General features: G+C 38.7%; 2 protein-coding genes across 2 annotated transcripts in view; both read right to left on the bottom strand.

Moving 5' to 3' along the window:
- The window catches only part of dars1 (aspartyl-tRNA synthetase 1), a 38,912-nt gene extending 31,103 nt beyond the window's left edge, over positions 1-7,809 (bottom strand). Inside the window, exons 1-3 of the mRNA XM_037686876.1 lie at positions 7,672-7,809; positions 3,607-3,709; positions 124-153 (exon numbers count right to left, since the gene is read on the bottom strand). Of these exons, the coding sequence (XP_037542804.1) occupies positions 124-153; positions 3,607-3,709; positions 7,672-7,694 (156 nt within the window). The 5' untranslated portion in view covers positions 7,695-7,809. The remainder of the gene's footprint in view (positions 1-123; positions 154-3,606; positions 3,710-7,671) is intronic.
- A 3,306-nt stretch (positions 7,810-11,115) lies between these two features.
- LOC119418827 (C-X-C chemokine receptor type 4-like) lies at positions 11,116-12,613 on the bottom strand. The gene is made up of 2 exons (XM_037686119.1): positions 12,512-12,613; positions 11,116-12,249 (listed from the first exon to the last, which is right to left on the bottom strand). The coding sequence occupies exons 1-2, from the start codon at positions 12,611-12,613 to the stop codon at positions 11,116-11,118; spliced, it is 1,236 nt and encodes a 411-aa protein (XP_037542047.1).
- Between the last annotated feature and the right edge of the window lie 6,519 nt (positions 12,614-19,132).

Genomic DNA, 19,132 nt, shown 5'->3' with positions numbered 1-19,132 from the left:
ATGAAGGCACGTATTTGAATACAAGTTGTTGCAACAGTGTTCAAAGGGACCATCAAAAGCCAAAACAAAAAGAAAGGAGTCAGTCTTATACGACGAATACTGCGATCTGTTGAGGATACCTACATCTTCATCTGTGCTTGGTTGTTCAGCGGCCTGAAACACACACAAATATGACAGGAAGTATTACAAATAATTTCAAATAACCATCCGGTTATATCCTGGCTATTAAATTCAAAAATAAAAGATGCTTTACGATTTCCAACTTCAAATAGAAAAAAGGATTTGCTACAACAGTCAAGTAAATTGTGCTTTCAAGACAACCAAAGACTTGAATAAAATTAATAACTCATAGCTCAGTTCAAAAGCCGAGCGTTGGATCCGTCGAATGCACACAGCTCCTCCACACACTGCTCCAACACATCACAGGCAATGAGTAATGGCAGCGGGAGATATTGCTATGTAATAGAAAGAGTGTAAGTGGTCAGATATTCTTTATCTCTGCACTGACTTCTTGGCAAATCACTCCCAGAGTGCAATGAGATCCAGCCTTGGCAATGCTACAGTTCCATTTTCTATGCAAATTGATATTGGTGTGTGGAAAGGGCTGGTGGCAGTGGAGTGAACTGGAATCACCCATCCTTGATATAATAATTCAGTCACATGATGGATGATATTGCATCTTATGATCAACCCAATATAGACCTGCTATGGCCATAAAGCAACCAAGCCACATCGGTCCCACAAAATTGACATGTGTTTGCAGAATAAGTGCAAAGTGAAAAAAAAAAAATTCAATAAACATTCAACTTGGCTTTCAGGTCTTCCCCGAGGCAATGCTCGCTATGCCACATTGATGTGAGCAGCAGCAGCAGCAGCAGCAGCAGCAGCAGCAGCGAGCGGATCCAACAGTGACAGCACCTGCTCCCTCTATAAAATGATGCCGACTGGATTAATTCATCTGGAAGTTGGTTCTTTGCTGCTTTGCTCCTCTCAAAGCCACCCGAGTTGTGACAATATAGTACATGATGTCAAAACTACATGACTCTTTCTTAAAGGAAAAGAGTCGCCATTTTTATAAGGCGACTTGATTTTCTGAGGTCTTTGTAAAATGCCTGCAACATGGTCTGGTTACAACTGGATTACAATACTACAACTTTTTTTTTACAGCCTACTTGTTATGAAATATTATTTGCACCTGCTTTAGTGGGGGGACACTTGACCACTTTTCACCTCTCTGACAGATGGTGTGTTTTCCCGAGATAGTTTTATGCACACTATAATCATCATCCCTCAAAACGAATCAACAGTACTCAGCTCGACAGTTCACAAGCACATACAAGAAACGTAATTTTTGCCTTTATGGGATTTTTTTAAATCATATTATTGTACCTTTAAAGGTGCATTCAATAACAAACTGAAAATTGACACGTTTCTTTTTTGATAGTGGGACAGTTGGTGCAAAGTGGTTTGAAGTTCAAGTTTGTTGAAGATAAATAAGAAGTTAAATTTCTTTAACTCTGAACAAAAGTTACATTTTTCTCAATACTAAGTCACTGCATGTTTGAAAGAACTAAAAAGTGACAGGATTGTGTTTTTTTTGTGAATTTCTGAATTGGCAGTATGTTCACAAACCCAAGTATAGAAGAGCATTGTATAAAATACATACTATTAGGAACTTTTTGGTCAATATGCAACAGATTTGGCACCAAAGAAACGGTTTTCATCCTTAATCAGGAAAAAACAGCAGTGCACTGTCTGTTTTGTGATGCAGTTTTAGCTAAAAAAGCATTCTAATGTTGAATCAAGCTGTACTCCCTCCTCATTTAATGTTACACCATTAAACGTTGTTCCCCTTTTACCTAAAATCGTGTTTGTACTCAAGGGAACCCCAATTCAACTGCTCTAGGCGTGAACACTACAAAAGAGCTTCTAAGACAACTAATGAAAAAGGACTTAAAGCAGTGCTTTGATCAGTGAATGCAGCAGAGGGTAGCTGCAGACGGGGTATCCAGCATATAAAAAAGAAAGCATCTAAAAGTTATGCTTGCTTTAATAAAGATGAAATAAGAGCGTAAATCACGCTTCATATACAGCAAAATGAGAAGCGAGCAATGGTTACAAATACACAATTTTGTTGCTTAACCCTACTTCACTTTGTGCACAAGCTGCTACAACACATTAAAATATGAAAAATGGAGTTGCAGGCTTTTACATTAAAAAACAGACATGCTGATTATGCCAGCAACTGGTCCTGAATCATACAGGTCCTGTTGTTACACTGGCAACTGACCCACACACCCTGCTGGATACAGAAAAACAGTTCTCAGTATTTATATTTGTGTGTTGGTGGTAGCTGTGGTCAGTCTGTCAGGTGCACCAAGGACAACTGAGATCTTTGAAACTGGTCATGTGTCAAGTATCTGCTAACGATTCCAATAATACAATTTAACTGACCAAAATGTTTTTGGTCTTTGGTAAATAAATAGTCTACACACTTGTTTATAAAATGTTCTGAATATATTTGTCAGTAAGATGTTCAGACGTTTTGTGAGTTTTACTGTGTGTGGGACAGGCCTGTCACGATAACAAATTTTCCTGAGCGATAAACTATCTCAGAAATTATTGCAATAAACGATAATATTGTTTGAAATTTGACAGTAATTAGCAATTATTATCAAATTTAAGAAGAAATGTTGGTTCAATTGTTTTGAGTGTAGTACCGTTTTTGATCACTCGATGGCAGTATAAGACTGTTTGGACCAAAGGATGGATAGTGAGGGAGCGAGCAGCGCGTCTCTAAGAAAAATAGGAGGGAGGCCCCTTGATGTGACATGAGCTGTCTGTCCTTCCTTTTTTTTCGTTGTCAAAATGGCAGACGCTCGGTGTGGTTTGAGCTCTTTAGCATTCATTTGTCACACAAAGCTTTTACTTGAAAAAAAAAAAAATCAGTAAACAAGTTCTCAGCTTCTTTTTACAGAGACAAATGATTTTTTACACAAAGGCACGGGTTTCAACCGTGAATTTTGGAGCTTCAAGATGGAGGTTTTTCTCCGAGGTTGGCCTGTTATTTTAGCTCGTAGCTTAGCTTTTCAGTTTAGCTGCATTTAACGATCCAAAAACACAATTTTGGATCATTAAAACAGATTTTAAAGAGAAAGGGGGGAGTCTGTGAAGACTAAAAACACCAGAGTTGAGTCTTTTGTCATCCAGTGTCTTCAGTAGAAAGAGAGAGACACGAAGAAACGATAAGGCAAATAAGTGAAAATGAGATGGATAATTTTCATTTATCATGCGATTAATTGATTTATTGTTTATCGCGACAGGTCTAGTGTGGAGTGGTTGTAATGTCATGTTATCTACATGATCTCAGATTAACAACAAAAAAAAAAAAAAAACAACACTTTGTTAGGGTGTGCATAAACAAAGCCAAAGTGACAGGAATACTTGAACAATAGAAACTCTTTCTCCCTGTCGGCTTACCAACCCTGCTGGGCCCACAATGCCCACCAGAACAGCATGCCACATAGTAGCCAGCTGTAAGAAGGGGGCGGTGAATGTGAAACGACTAAGCAGAAAAAAAATATTTTTTTAAATAAAAACACTGACCAACTTGGCCTGTTTCTCGGCCTTCTTCGCCGCTTTCTCTGCTTCCTTCTGCTGTTTCTTCAGGGCTTTCTTTGACTGAGCCTGCTGATCCTCCTCCGTCACACTGAAACAGGAAGAAACTCAAAGCATAAACATGAAAGTCCGTTTCCACCTGCTGTTTCTCCTGCATCCCACAGGAAGTAGTTGACCGCCTGGGAAAAATAATTCTGAGCCTTTACCACCTTCGGCTTTAAAGTCTGCGCTACCTTTAATCCTATTGTTCTTTGAGACCAAACAGCTGAAGCAAAAATGAATGAATGGGTGAGAGTGTGGAGAGCAACAAGGACTGAGATGTCAGAAAGATTAGCTAAATAAACCCTACAGCTTCAAGAAGAGAGTAGTCAGACTCGCACTATCTGATGCTGTGAAGAATTTGTGTGGAATACAGATAATGTAATTATGATAACATTTTATCTTATACTTAAGTAAATGTGTCGTTATTTATTTAATGTAACAGATACAAATACACTCTCAGTGTCCCGAGATAACTTCTGTTGGGACTTGGCGCTATATAAAAAAAAATAATTGAATTGACACTACCCAATTATGGAGCTGATAATATATTTGCTGACAATAAGGAGGTTAGAATTGTAGCAGCAACATCACAGACAAATACATTAATCTCATATTGAGGTGTAACGGTAAGGTCAAAATGGAAAAAAAATTGCAGAAGAAGTGACCATAAATCTACTTGATCTAGAAAGTTCTGTTTTAATTCCAGCTTTACTATAACATGTTTGCCCATGTGGTCTTTGAAACGGTGCAAATGAAGTGTTGACTGATATCAGTGCAGCATTAAAACAATTTGTGGATTACAGAGGAAGTGTCAAGCCTTTTAGGTTAAAGAATAAAAGATGAAGCAGCAATAAACCAACAGATCACAGACATATTCGTAACAATCTGAACTTAGCGTTTATTCATTAACTAATATTACTGTGAGCTAAAAGTGCAGGTGGATGAATGAGCAATGTTTGATTTCCCAAAACACCAGGAGTCTCGACTTGAAGGAAGTTCGTAAGATATCAGGAAATAACAAGGACCAGAGGACAACTATGAATAGCAGTAAAGTCCAAACAAAAACCCAAAACTGCAACATATTATGACTTCCAAGGGAGGAATTATAGCCACAGTTATACTTCCCCGGCTGCCTAATGTGTTATTGACACCAATGATTTAACAGCCGAATGACTGCTGAAAGCCAACATTTCCCTGCAACATCTAAAACTTAATGTGGGTTCCAAATAATAGTAAATATAATGGTAGTAAATGTTTGGATTCATTGACATTTAGATGGAGCAAAGAGTTTGCATCTATTGAACAAACAATATGCAACTCTCAAACAAACCTGCACTATAACTAAACTATCTGCAGCAGATCTAATAAAACAGATTTAATGATTTAATTCAATAATTTGAATAGGGACTCTACAGCAACAACATAAACAAATACTAAAATTATTTTTATCTAATGGACTTTTAAACCAGCCCTGTGACTAATTTGCAGTTCTTGTTCTCAGTTATGGTTTTAAAAAAGCTAAATCTTCTAAAACTACCAAAACAAACGTATACTCTTCTAATGCAAAACAACAGACAATATATCAAGGTTCATGCTCAATAATCCAGGTAAAATATCCAACAATGTTCAATCAGGTCATCTGGACAGTTTCTTTTTATGTTGAGAGACGTTTCACCCTTCATCCAAAGGGCTTCATCAGTCTGAGGAGTCACAAACAAACTGTTTTCCCCTTCGAAGCCCTTCGGATGGAAGGTGAAACAGCTCTCAACAAAAAAAAAAAAAAGAAACTGTCCAGATGACCTGACTGAACATTGTTGAACAGATAATATATTAGTGGTAAAGAAAAAGAAAACTCTGACCGATATACAGTGCCTTGTGAAAGTATTCGGCCCCCTTGAACTTTTCAACCTTTTGCCTCATTTCAGGCTTCAAACATAAAGACTTTAATTTTTTTGTGAAGAATCAACAACAAGTGGGACACAAACGTTAAGTGGAATGAAATTTATTGGATGTGTCAAACTTTTTTAACAAATAACTGAAAAGTGGGGCGTGCAATATTATTGGGCCCCTTTACTTTCAGTGCAGCAAACTCACTCCAGAAGTTCAGTGAGGATCTATGAATGATCCAATGTTGTCCCAAATGACTGATGATGATAAATAGAATCCACCTGTGTGTAATCAAGTCTCTGTATAAATGCACCTGCTCTGTGATAGTCTCAGGGTTCTGTTCAAAGCGCAGAGAGTATCATGAAGACCAAGGAACACACCAGGCAGGTCCGAGATACTGTTGTGGAGAAGTTTAAAGCCAGATTTGGATACAAAACGATTTCCCAAGCTATACACATCCCATGGAGCACTGTGCAAGCAATCATATTGAAATGGAAGGAGTATCAGACCACTGCAAATCTACCAAGACCCGGCCGTCCCTCTAAACTTTCATCTGGAACAAGGAGAAGACTGATCAGAGATGCAGCCAAGAGGCCCATGATCACTCTGGATGAACTACAGAGATCTACAGCTGAGGTGGGAGAGTCTGTCCATAGGACAACAATCAGTTGTACACTGCACAAATCTGGCCTTTATGGAAGAGTGGCAAGAAGAAAGCCGTTTCTCAAAGATATCCATAAAAAGTGTTGTTTAAAGTTTGTCACAAGCACCTGGGAGACACACCAAAGGTGCTCTGGTCACATGAAACCAAAATGAAACTGTTTGGCCACAATGCAAAACGATATGTTTGGCGTTGAAGCAACACAGCTCATCACCCTGAACACACCATCCCCACTGTCAAACATGGTGGTGGCAGCATCATGGTTTGGGCCTGATTTTCAGCAGCAAGGAAGATGGTCAGAATTGATGGGAAGTTGGATGGGGCCCAAATACAGGACCATTCTGGAAGAAAACCTGTTTGAGTCTGCAAGAGACCTGAGACTGGGACGGAGATTCATTTTCCAACAAGACAATGATCCAAAACTTAAAGCCACATCTACAATGGAATGGTTCACAAATAAACATATCCAGGTGTTGGAATGGCCAAGTCAAAGTCCAGACCTGAATCCAATCGGGAATCTGTGGAAAGAGCTGAAGACTGCTGTTCACTGTTTATTATATAACTTAATATATTTGTACACTGTTTTATGTTACATTTATGATTGTTTAATAAGTTTTTGCTTAACTATATTGATGAGATAATATATAAAACAATATAACCAGTCTGTGATAATAGGTAAGTTTAATTTAACAAAGGGGACATTATCCTGTATACTGTATATCTGAAGCTGCAAGGTATGTTTTTTTATTAGCCTCATAACATTTTTGTGAAAGTTTCTATTTTAGTTATGCAATACATTTTGAGAAACTAAAAATGATCTGAAAAATGTTCTCCATGCATATTAACAGATAGGACAAGATTTTAACTGTTAAGAGGCAATACTTATCACACAACAATTAGTAAAATGTACAAAAAAAATGTGTTTTTGCTAAAGATAATCCCACATTAGCTGTGTCATTGCCCTTATGTATTTTTTTAATGTTTGTTTTGTGCCATCTTGTAAAAATCAGCATAAGCCAGCCAATGACAGGTGAAACACTTTTTATAATTCATTTTATGAAAATGAATGGTGCGCCTGTAAGATGGAAATGCAAACGTTACTTCAAGCTGAAATATTCTGACACATTTATAATGTTGACATAAAGTTCGTAGAAGTTATGATCATTTTAAGTTTTACTTGTTTTTATAACACTGATTACACCAGCATCATTTACAAAACTGACTGGAAACGAGTTTGTGTTTTGACCTTTTAATCACGTTTAATAAACTAATAATGTATCGCTTACAATTTGATCATTAAGTGAGTAAAACTTTACAATGTTTTAGCTGTCAGCTGATGCAATACACTGCATGTTAAGGCAATAAAGTTAGCTGCTATGCTAACAGTAGCGCCGAACTGAGGTAAAGTCCCGGAGCTGCTGAGGCTCGAGTCACATCAAACACAACCTTCGTGTCGCTCTTACCCCTGAACTCCTTCCTTCGTCATGTCGAGTTATACGCTTGTACAAATCAAAAGAAAATATTTTTCAAAACTGCCTAACAGGATGAAACACCGCATCAGCTGTTCACAGCATGGACAGCCACCGGAAGGAAGAACTTGTTTTGACGGAGCACGAAATACCGGATGCGTGACATTCCGGCTGGAAACGCATCACAGAATGTAGTTCCGACTGGCTAATTCGTGTCCTGCAGACGGAGGTGGACGGTGTAAAAAATGATTGTGAACAGTTAAGGGGGAACTATTTTTAACTTTCGTCTAACATTACCAAAAAAAAAAAAAAAAAAAAAAAACTGTTTACATTCCTGCTGTTTTTGCACAGGTATCATTCACTTCTGTACATTAACAAAGAATCCAGTTAATAATAATAATGATATTAATAATAACAATGATGATGATGATGATGATGATGATGATGATAATAATAATAATAATAATAATATTGATTATGATATTATAATAATAATAATGATGGTGGTGATGATGATGATGATGATGATGATGATAAACTTTCAAATCAATCATATGAGCCAAAATCACTTATGGTTCATTCTGTGGTCTCGTTTTAGGATTCTCCATTAGTTTAAATGTGTTTAGGATTATAACCATGAACATGTGCAGTATTATAATTTACAGTCTTTGCTTATGACAGAGATTTAGTCACTTCTTGTCAAACATCTGTGGCCCCTCAACTGATGACACCATTCTATTTTTGACATCACAGACAAAGTCACCAGCAAAATTAAGGCTTTAACAAAATACATGCCATAACTCAACTAATTGTATATTTTATTTACAAAGAGGGATGTTTGTTATTAAAAACCCTAAATTTGGTCATGTTTTACACATTAGAGGGGAACACACAAGAAGAAAACAAACAAAAAATAAATAAAGCACATAAAAAGTAAACAAATTAGTGCTGTCAATGTATACATGATACATATAAACACAAGAACAAGTGTCCACCACGTGTGTACTGACTTACACCCATATTAACTCTAAAATAGTGAAATTACTTTGGCTGAGTGCACTAAGTGCATACAGGTATCCAGTAACCTTTGCAGAATTGGGCTGGCACAGCAAGTGACGGTGGTTTGTGTTCAGTGGGGTGTCATCAAAGCCTTTCTCAGGCTGTTGGCTGCAGGAGCTCCTGACGCAGGAAACAGCCTTCCTGCCGTTCACTTTCCTCTTAAAACAACGTAACCTTTAGCAGAACATGTCACTACACAAAAGGAACCTGCACTATTTGTTGTTCTTTTATTCTGAAGTTTGTAGGAACCCTTTGAAAAAGACAACTTTTTGTCAAAATCTCTTGTTTACATGTCTCCATTATTTTGAACATCAACATTATATTTCAATTAAGCTCATTCTCGGTTTTAAAACTTGCTTTGGCATAAAGAAAGGTAATGAGTTAGGAACAACTTCCTGCTCAGTTTAACAACTGTAGCCTTTAACCAGCAGGACATTATACAAGAAGCTTCTGTCTGTTGAAACATGGAATTGCCTCTTAAACATTAGTTTGGTAGAAGATAAACACTCCTATAAATGTCCTTTCAGATGAGCAGCTGGGGATGTGGGCTGTTGAATATTATATTTTACCATCACAGAGAGAATAAAGGTTTTAATAATGAATGAAAGGGAACCTTTGTGCACTCAAGAGTAAATTTCTTATGGGGCAGAGTATTTAAAATTTATGCAGTCAAGTGGGCATGTGAGCGTACTGGTGGAGGAACAGCTGTCATGCATTTATTTATTTTATCATGACGATGCTCAGTGTATTATTATTATTTTTTTTTATCAATTAAACCCATTAAAAGGCTGTATTGAACATTTAATAAACTCCAACATAGTCTGTTCAGGAGGTCCTTTATTAATTTGAGCTCGCATAGTCATCTGTTTTCATTTAACCCACCATTGAAATCTGTTTTTATTATTAAGAATTAAGTGTGTAAAAACGGTATATAACGTATGAACTAAGATTATCTCATTGCACAGGATGAGGTAGAGTTTTTTTTGTATTAATTCATGGTCATTCAGAACATTTCCGACCTAAAAAGTGCCTGTTGTTTTATCCCATTTCACAGCAAGACCAGTTCCCCAAAACAGGCATTAACCTTTTGACTTAATGGGAGCAATTCACACTTTTTAACATGCAGTGGCATGGAAATGTATCTTCACTGGAGCTTTGAATGAAAGCCAAAGTTGTATTGTACAAAGGTCACTTGATGGCTTCATTCTCCTTGACATCCATTGTTGTCTGCTCCCTTTGGTCTCCCCCTAAACACCCCTCTGTCACCAGCTCAGCCCAGATCAGCCTATTGCATTTAATGCAGATAAAAAGAGTGCACAGAAAGATTGATGTGGGTATGTGTTCAAAATGTGTTATTTTAGACCTTATCGTGTCACTGTCTTGTTAAGAGGAGATTCATTGCAAGTGATTTATTACATGAATCCTCATTAAAGACAACGTCTTCTCATTTGCATCCTCTGCATCCTGAATAATTTTGGTTTTGTAATTTAGTTAATGAAATTGACCTTCTCTATGGGGGTGAATGAGGGTTTTACTTGTTTACAAGCCAAACATAATAAAAGGCAGTATATCTTGCGAGGTGGAAAGAAAGAAAATAAGTCAGAGGGGAACTTAACATGCTAACGTTATTGTTAAGCAGCCATATGGGCACTAATTTGAAGTGAAATTTTCAGCCTTTGTGTTATGGCTGCTTAAGACGTAGAGTGCACAGATGTTCCTCCAATTACAGGGTCTGTCTGCTTCAGCCCTCCTGCCTTTTAGTCCAGTTCAGGTGGTGACATTTGTTAGACTTTCAACCCCCACTAACACTCAAGACGCACCCACTCCCGGAGAAGTGGTTTTAAAAAAAAAACAAGGGCTCACCATACAGGATTCATGGAAATAACGATACTTTTATTTTACAATGTAAAATAAATTTAAACGTATAAAAAAAAAAGCAACTCACACTTTCTTTGTTTTACAGTAAGAATGACGGCAATAAATAATAGCTTTCACATATTCACACAACTTTAAAAGCAAATGCTACAAACTATGTACATGGTTTCCAAAAAGCGTCTTCGAAAACAGCAAACAACGTCATACTAAACTCTGGTTTTACGTCACAAACGGTAAAAAAACGATAACATAGTGGACCTTAATTGTGAGGTTGGATAGATGGAAACGAGGCACAGCCTGCAGGACACGAACATCTTTTGAGGAGCAGAAAATCTGAAAATTGTGGAAAAACAAAACAAAAAAAAACTGTTTTCAAGCATACAAATACATATAAAAACAAACTCTCTTTTTTTTACAAATGTACAAAATGTAGTAAGATACTTGAACTTAAAAGTTAGCTTTTTTTCTCTGCTGAGAAGATAAAAGTCTATGAAATTGACCGAGTTAACTTGACAGAACACTTGAAGACTCGGACTCTGTGGACACAGACGGTCCCCGCTTCTTGGTCATGAGAGTCGCTTTCTGGCTTGATTTGCTGCTGTTGATGGTCAGTGTACTCCTGGCTGTTTTCTTAAACTTCACCCCCAAGAATGCGTAGAGAATGGGGTTCAAGCAGCAGTGAAAGTAGGCCAGCGCCTCCGTGATAGAAATCCACTTGTCCACCGCTTGCTCCAGCTCACAGGTGATGGGAACCACCTTCAGCATCATGAGCGTGTCCAAAAAGATACCGGCGCAGTACGGCAGCCAGCAACTGAAAAAACAGACGATGAGGATGACTGTAGTCTTCAGTGCTCTCTTCTTCAGCGCCTGGCCTTTGGCGCCTTGGGACAGCTTGGAGATGATGATGCAGTAGCAGGTGAGGATGATCAGGCCAGGAAGGATGAAGCCCACAAAGATGTGCAGAAACCGGAAAAAAACTGTCCACTCGAGATTCTTTTCCACTGGGTAAATACGTTGGCAGATAGTCCTTGAGTCAGCCGTCCCTATGCTGTCATCTGTGAAGAGGACTTGTGAGGAGCTTACATCCTGGACACGGGCAAACAGAAGGTCAGGTACAGTCAGGATGGCAGCAGGCAGCCACACCCCTACATATACCACTCTGTTCGCGAGCAGCTTCCTCGTGGCTTGGCTGTTTGTGGCACGAACAACCGCTAAGTATCTGTCCAAGCTGATGAAGGCCAGGATCAAGACACTGCTGTACAGGTTAACTGTGTAGATCATGTGCACGGACACGCAAAGAAAGCCTCCGAAGTACCAGGACTTGGCTGCATCCACAGCCCAGAAGGGCAGCGTGAGGACAAACAGGAGGTCAGCCACGGAGAGATGGAGCCGGTATTTGTCCGTCATCGTCTTGACCTTCTTCTGGTAGCCCATGACCAGAACAACCAGTCCATTGCCAACTATCCCCAGGATAAAGATTAATCCGTAAACTGTGGGATGGAAGATTTTGTAGAAGTCTCTGTTTGTATCTCCGCCACATGTCTCCTGGAAGCTCAGATCCATGTCTCCAGATGCCTCTGAAATGTTGTCAGTGCTGTTGTCAAAAAACAGGGTGTCATATGGATAGAAGGAAGTCGCCTGGATGAAGAAGAAGAAAAACAGTTTGTATGGAGGAAAAAAAAAAAAAACCAGCACAGATTAAACAACATGCTGGTTAAAAACTATAGTTTTAAACAAGTTGGAAAGTCATGTTCAACTTTGAAGGGTTTTAAAATGACAAAAGTTAGTTTGCAAAATCAAAATAACATGAAAAGGAGCAGGTGAAGAAAGGCTTTCTAGAAGAATGTTGACAGTAAACAGCAACAACTGCCACAGCTGTCCCATCAGCAGCAGCACTCACCTCCATGTTTAACCACGCATGGACGTTTGGGACCAGTGAACGTGACTTGTCTGTTTGCAGGTTGATGAGAAGTAGTAACTGCGTGGGGCCGACTTTCTCCATAAGTAGTTGAGGCCCGGGGGGGGGGGGGGGGGGGGGCGACCCCTCCCCTTCTGGGAGGAGGAAGAGGAGGAGGAGGGGCAGGGCGGTGCACTCCAAAAACAGCTTCACTATAAAACCAAAACGCCAAGTGTTGGTGGCAGAGGCACTTTGTGAAACTGTCTGCAGACAAATAACGGACCGAGTTGAGGTTTTTGGAGAATTTATCAAGCATCAAACCAACTTGGATTATTTTAACAGATCTTTGGTTTGCAAGTGATGATTTTTTTGTTTTGTTTTTTTGCGTATGTATTCAGTCAAAAGTGTCTTTTTTAATCAATAAATTCACAAAGTTCAAATTTCTGATTCTTAATTTTTTTTTTTAACACGAACAATATTTTAGTTGTATTAAAAGTCTCATCTTTCGACAAAATATATGTTGCTTTTCATGCCAGTTACAAACAGAAAGCAACTGTTTTGGTCTAATCTTGTAAATGATGCTTTAAGTATAACTCTCATCTACCACCACACCAAATTTTATCTCAATATCTGCACAATTGACTGAGCTATTGCCATTTTTCTGCACTTCCCAGTGTTGCCAGATCATCGATTTTTTCCAGCCCAAAAATCTGTTAAAAACCGCCACGTCACACAAAAATCTGTCCAGTCAATATATTGCTACAGCATATTTACTGTTTGAACATGAACACACATCAGTACAAGCCAAGGTAATTTAACAATATGTGGCAAAACGCAACAATCCAACAAAAATCTGCCCAGAGTTCCCAGCAAAATCAGAATGAAAATCGCCAAATTGAGTAGTAAACCGCCCAATCTGGCAGCACTGGTAGTGGCCACCCTAAATTAGATTATTTTAAAAAATCAGATATAGATGCACACCCATTGATTATCTTCTTAAACATTTCATTAAAAATTGTCCAATATTTCATGACATATTTTGCTAACAGTCAAAATCATAATTGTCCTTTCGTATTTGATAAAAATCAGTGTTATAGAGACACCAGAAAGCCCCTAAAGATGCCCCTCCAGCAAAATATTGGTGCAAGAGAGAGAGAGCCATTCAAAGCTTAGGCTTTTCATGTAACATGTCAGCTCTCGAGCCTTACAAAAGCACTTCCCTCCCTAAGTCTGCATGAAGCTGAAGACTGACAGTACACCAGTCATTTGAGGTCTCATCCCAGCCGTGCATTTTTCTCTACAAATCACTTCATAACTGGGTCTGATGACAGTTTTCATCAGCGGAGGCCCAATTCGGCTCTCACCTTTATCCACATTCTGTCACTTCTCAGTGGCTGTTATGCCTGGGCTCCCAAGTGCTAAATGAGTCCCCAAGTGGATTTAAAGAGAGCCGCACGCCCAGTAACGTTGGGTTTCTGTCACAATGCGTTTGAGCCTCAGTGTGGGGAGCATTCACACTCTCAGGACCTTCACCGCAGCAGCACACTTATTTCAGTTAAAGAAGTGATGGCAGGGTCCTCATGAAACTCCCCTCTTTCCTCACACGCGAGGAAATGCGTGTGTGAAACCTCATATCCTCCATGTGGCATGCAAATGCTACTTCTGTCTTTGATATATGAGCACAATGATTGATTCGGTTAGTCGATCTGCATCATCGATTTTCCTGATATACATCATTTGTGCTAAAGAGAGAGGGTGAACATTTATATCCAGCTGCATTGCATCAGAGACAGATAACGATAGTTTCTATATTAGACATCTGTCAAGGGCTCAGTATGAGCATGCATTTATTTTTTATTTGTTAGAGGGGCAGTAGATCTCGAAAAGCTTTGCTATAGTTCACAACTTAGTTGTGAAACATTTGTTTTAAAGGTGCTTAGCAAAAAGGGGGAAGTCTGGGGAAAAACACCATTGTGTCTGAATCATAAACATTCCTACTGCTATTAAAAGATGGGATGAAACCTGTTTCTGTGGCTTGATTCACTTTGAAGCGCTTTACATTAGTGACTTTTACATCATCCATGTCCATTATGTTTACTCACTTCTTACCTGAGTCAGCCTCCCCACCATCACAGACATCTACACCTCCAGATGTATGAAGAGAGGCACCTGCATCATGAAGGACCCCACCCACCCAGCACACACTTTTTGCCCCGCTCCCCTAGGAAGGAGGTTAAGGAGCATTAAGTGTAGAAACACTAGACTGAGGAACAGCTTCTACCCTGAGGCTGTTAGACTCATGAATATCTAATCAGGATAATCACTGTGACAAATCACATCATGTTGCTGCTGATCTGTTTCATGTTGCTGCTGATCTGTTTCATGTTGCTGTGTTCATTCGTGCTCATCTGCTCACACAGACTCATGTTCGTGCCGCTGTTTGGCGTATTGTTTTTATGCCATGCTTAGCATATTTTTAGCTGATGTTTTTCTTAATTCATATCCTAGATTTTATTACTGTTTTTCTTTTACATTTTATTGTTGGATGTAACTGGGACCCTGTGTACACAATTTCATTCCACCACATGTACCACATGTACCACATGTACCACATGTGGTGCGAATGACAATAAAGAATCTCTGCATCTTCTTCCTTTCTGAGTCGCAGGGCTCACTGGTACAACCTGGTTGAGTCGCAAGTACTTTACCATGATGTTCACCTAAAATAAGCAAGTGCTAAATAATTCAAGCTTATTTTCATCGTGACCTTTGTTATGGTTCTTTATCACATGACCTGAACTCTCACATTTCATGAAAAACTTGTACTTTTTCTTTTCCACCTGTTGGTCGATGTCCAAAATCCCCTGGAGGGGGGAGAAACAGTTTCACTTTCTTCACACAGTTTGATTTGCTATTAAAAAAAAAGTTTAAAATGCAATCATGGAAACATTGTATCTGTAAGGACAAAAACAAAGAGATCAATAAATGTTGCTTTAATGTAATATTGAACCGTTCAGGTCTTTAAAAAGTAAGGCAGCCACTAGGGAGCACAAGCCAGTGTATCTCTTGTGGAAGAATGACTCACTGTGAAGAGGGACAAGCCGAAAGAAGAAGAAGAAGGAGCTCTTTAAAAAGTAATAATGAGCAGTTAACGGAGATAAATGAAAGTGCTAAGTACATGCTGAGGCTTATCAAAGTACCGTAAATTGGCTTAATCCTGTGTGTTGTCCTTCAGAACCGCCTGCAGCAAGACTCCCAAAGAGAAGAAACTCAGGGAATGCTCAGAGAAAAGCCTCTGTATGGGTATAACTTTCTTATCAACACTATTCAGAAGCGGACAGTTCCTCTGTTATCTGTCTGCAAGCACAACTCTAGCATTTCATCTGCAGTGCACGCAGCATTTTGTATCGTACATTCTCCAAATCACTTTCAGAAATGAAGGGAAAGTCCACTGGCTCGCTTTCTGAGCAGTTCTTTGATTAAATTCCTCTGAAACATTAGCATGTTTTTATAAAAATAACAGTTTGCCCAAACTGGACAAAAAGCTGATTTAGAATATAATTGTATTTGGTTGTATTAATTCAATTTAATTCAGTTTACAATGGCATATAGTATCATTTCATAAGAGTTCGTCACACAAAAGCCAGCTAAAGTCATGAACTTAATTAAGTCTGAAACAAATTCCAATTAAAATCCACAGTCAATTTATTTAAAATGTAACAGTACATTATGAGATGTCAACTAATAAAAGTTATCCATCAGAAGAAGACTGCAAGTTGTGTGAAATCTTTACATCTTTTCAATCCCTGATCCCGAGCAGCAGATTTGTGACACTGAAAAAGAAGGACTCCATTTTTACAGTAAGTAAACCAGCTGAACCAGGATCAGGACGAGCCGCCATCTGTCTCAGCTGGCTGGGGTTAGAGACAACAGGAAGGAGACACAGACAAACAGGATGTGGTTTAGGTGTAGTTTTTATGGGATGAAAAACAAATTAGGTTAACTGTAGCAACTATTGTGAATATAAATGTGGAGCATAAAGACAGTGATGATCGCAGGAGAGGGACGAAATGCGGGCATTATCTCCTTCAGCAGTCTAAGGCTATAGCAGCACAACTAAAGGATAGCTCGTGTAAACCCAAACTAACTCACTTTATCAAATAGGAAAGTTTAAGCCTAGTGTTAAAAGCAGACAGGGTGTCAGCCTCACAGACAGAAACTGGAAGTTGGTTTCCCAAAAGAGGAGTCTGATTTCTGAAAGTTCTCCTTAATTGAAGAAGCTCTAGAAACCACAAGTAAACCTGAAGTCTGAGAGTGACAACGTGCAATGTGGGTAAAATGTGGAACAATAAGATCTTTAATACTGTGTAAATCTAATGTTATTAATGTATTATTATTATTATTATTATTTTTTAATATATGTGAATATTTTTGTGCAGTGCCCCGAGACAACGTCTATTGTGATTTGGCGCTCTATACTGTAAATGGACGCTCTATGAATGGAAGCTCTCAACCTTGACCTCTCTAAGGGATTTTAATCAACTGCTAAGTTCATGTCAAAAACCAACACAGACATGTTCCTGTTTAATTTCTTCTATTTCATTTCTTTCTATGTCTTTGTTTAACGCAGGTCTCTCTTGTAAATGAGTCTTTGTGGATCAAAGAGACTAACCTGTATAAATAAAGGTTGAATGAAAACTGAATGGAAATTAAAAACTAAAATGAAACTGGGTTTTTGGGTTCTACAAGCTATCCTTTTCTTTACAGTAAAACCGGTCATTTTTGACATTTACAGCATTCTTGTTCTTAATGGTAAAAATTTACACGTAAAGCTTTTTATAAGTTTGTTCCTTCAGTTGTGTTTGCCTTGAAATTAAAAAAAGACATCATTGTAATCAATCTTCTTTTGCAAATAATCTTTTCACACGCTGTTAACCTCATGTTCACATGGAGCTCGCGGTTTGGTTGGATTTCAACAGGTCCTTATAATAAATAAGACAACAAATAGGACATTTTTTATTAGCCTCCAGGAGGATCCCCGCAGCCTGCCATGTCAGTACGAGCCCTCAGATCGTTATCGGCCCGGAATACAAAAGAACTGCGAGCTACTTAGAATACAAATCACAAAAAGTGTGACTGCAAAGGGCCCTCTCGAGTGAAGAATGGTTATTGAAACGAGGCAGGAGAATGCCAGTGAGATAAAGAAAAGAATGAGCAATGCTTTTCAGTCAACACCAGCCCTCCAGTTCCAACTCATCCTGACAACTTCCCTGCAAGTCGGCACGGGCAAGTTTTTCACAATGATAGCTCTGCGCAAATGCCACTTTCACAGTTTTTAAAAATTTCAACATAGAGAATTACATCCACTTATTGTTAGCGAGGTTGGCTTTAGGTGTTGCCCTTAAATGCACACACAAGATTTGGGCCACTTAAATACCTTTAATCTCATGTCTGGATTCTAAAAATGAACTACATGTGCATTTTAGCCTCGTGCATGCAACAACGAACTGCATGTAGGCATTAAATTGTGAAACTTTTTTTTGAGTGGTGTATTCAGATTTAATTTTCTTCATTTAGTTTTATCAGACATGGCTAATCTTACATGAGCATTAGTTTGAGATGTGTTTGTTTGTGGCATAAATAGTCTATAAATGATTTGTGAGTGTTGTTCCAGGACTAAAGTGTGAATTTGGTGTTCCCCCCTCCCCCCCCCAATTACTTTAGGTGATTTGAATGCATCCTTGAGCATTCTTTCTGCATTTTTCATTCTAACAGGGATGCATAGCTTCTTTATCTATTTATCAATGTCCTTTTGGTGTGTTTTGTTTTTCTGTCTGCGCAGCTGAGTTTTCTGTTCAAGGAAAACGGTAAGGTGGTATGTTGATGGTGGCTTGAAGCCAAGAAGAACGATCCCTTCTTCACACGGTCAGCCCATTTCTTTAGATTTGGTCGTGTTTAAAGACAAGAAACGTAACATTTCCATGAGTGAGATGAGACAGCAGAAAAATTACACTTTTAATGCATACATTTTTGGGCAACATAGAATTTTTGAAGCGATGTTCTGCCAAATAAATATTAACAATTAATACCATATAACTGTGAATTATCTCATGGAGCATAGTTTGGAGAAAGCAGCAGAAGTCCACTTCTAGTCCAGGCTAGTAGCAAGACAAACACATGTGAAAGAATGTAAACCTCTACATGACACCATTTGCTTAAATGCTAATGATGTCCCAACCAACCAGTGTCTGTGTTACAAATGTATGTGCGCTGAGCACAGAACAGTGCTGAGAAGCTGTTGAATGGATCACTCTGTACTGGTAATGTATTGGTAATAAATTTGTATTGTAACAGTCGTCTCCATGATCCTCCATCTGCCTGCACGGGCCGAACTCTACGGACACATTTGGTTCCGCGGGAAAACCTTGGATGTTCTCTTGAATGCCGGACCCGGTTCTGGAGGGCAGTCTGGGAGGGCAGCTGCTACGAACGTGACTATCATCATGCTGCTAACGCAGGGGTGGGCAACTTTTTTTTTTTTTTCCAGAGGGCCATATCAAGCTATTGAAAGCAATCAAAGGGCTTCATAGAGAAATAGAAGAAAAAAATTAAAAAATAATATTA

The sequence above is a fragment of the Nematolebias whitei genome, chromosome 13 (genome assembly GCF_014905685.2).
Source record: "Nematolebias whitei isolate Nwh7 chromosome 13, NemWhi1, whole genome shotgun sequence".
Lineage (NCBI taxonomy): Eukaryota > Metazoa > Chordata > Actinopteri > Cyprinodontiformes > Rivulidae > Nematolebias > Nematolebias whitei.
The sequence above is the reverse complement of the archived record's forward strand: the minus strand, read 5'-3'. Positions and strand labels throughout refer to the sequence as shown.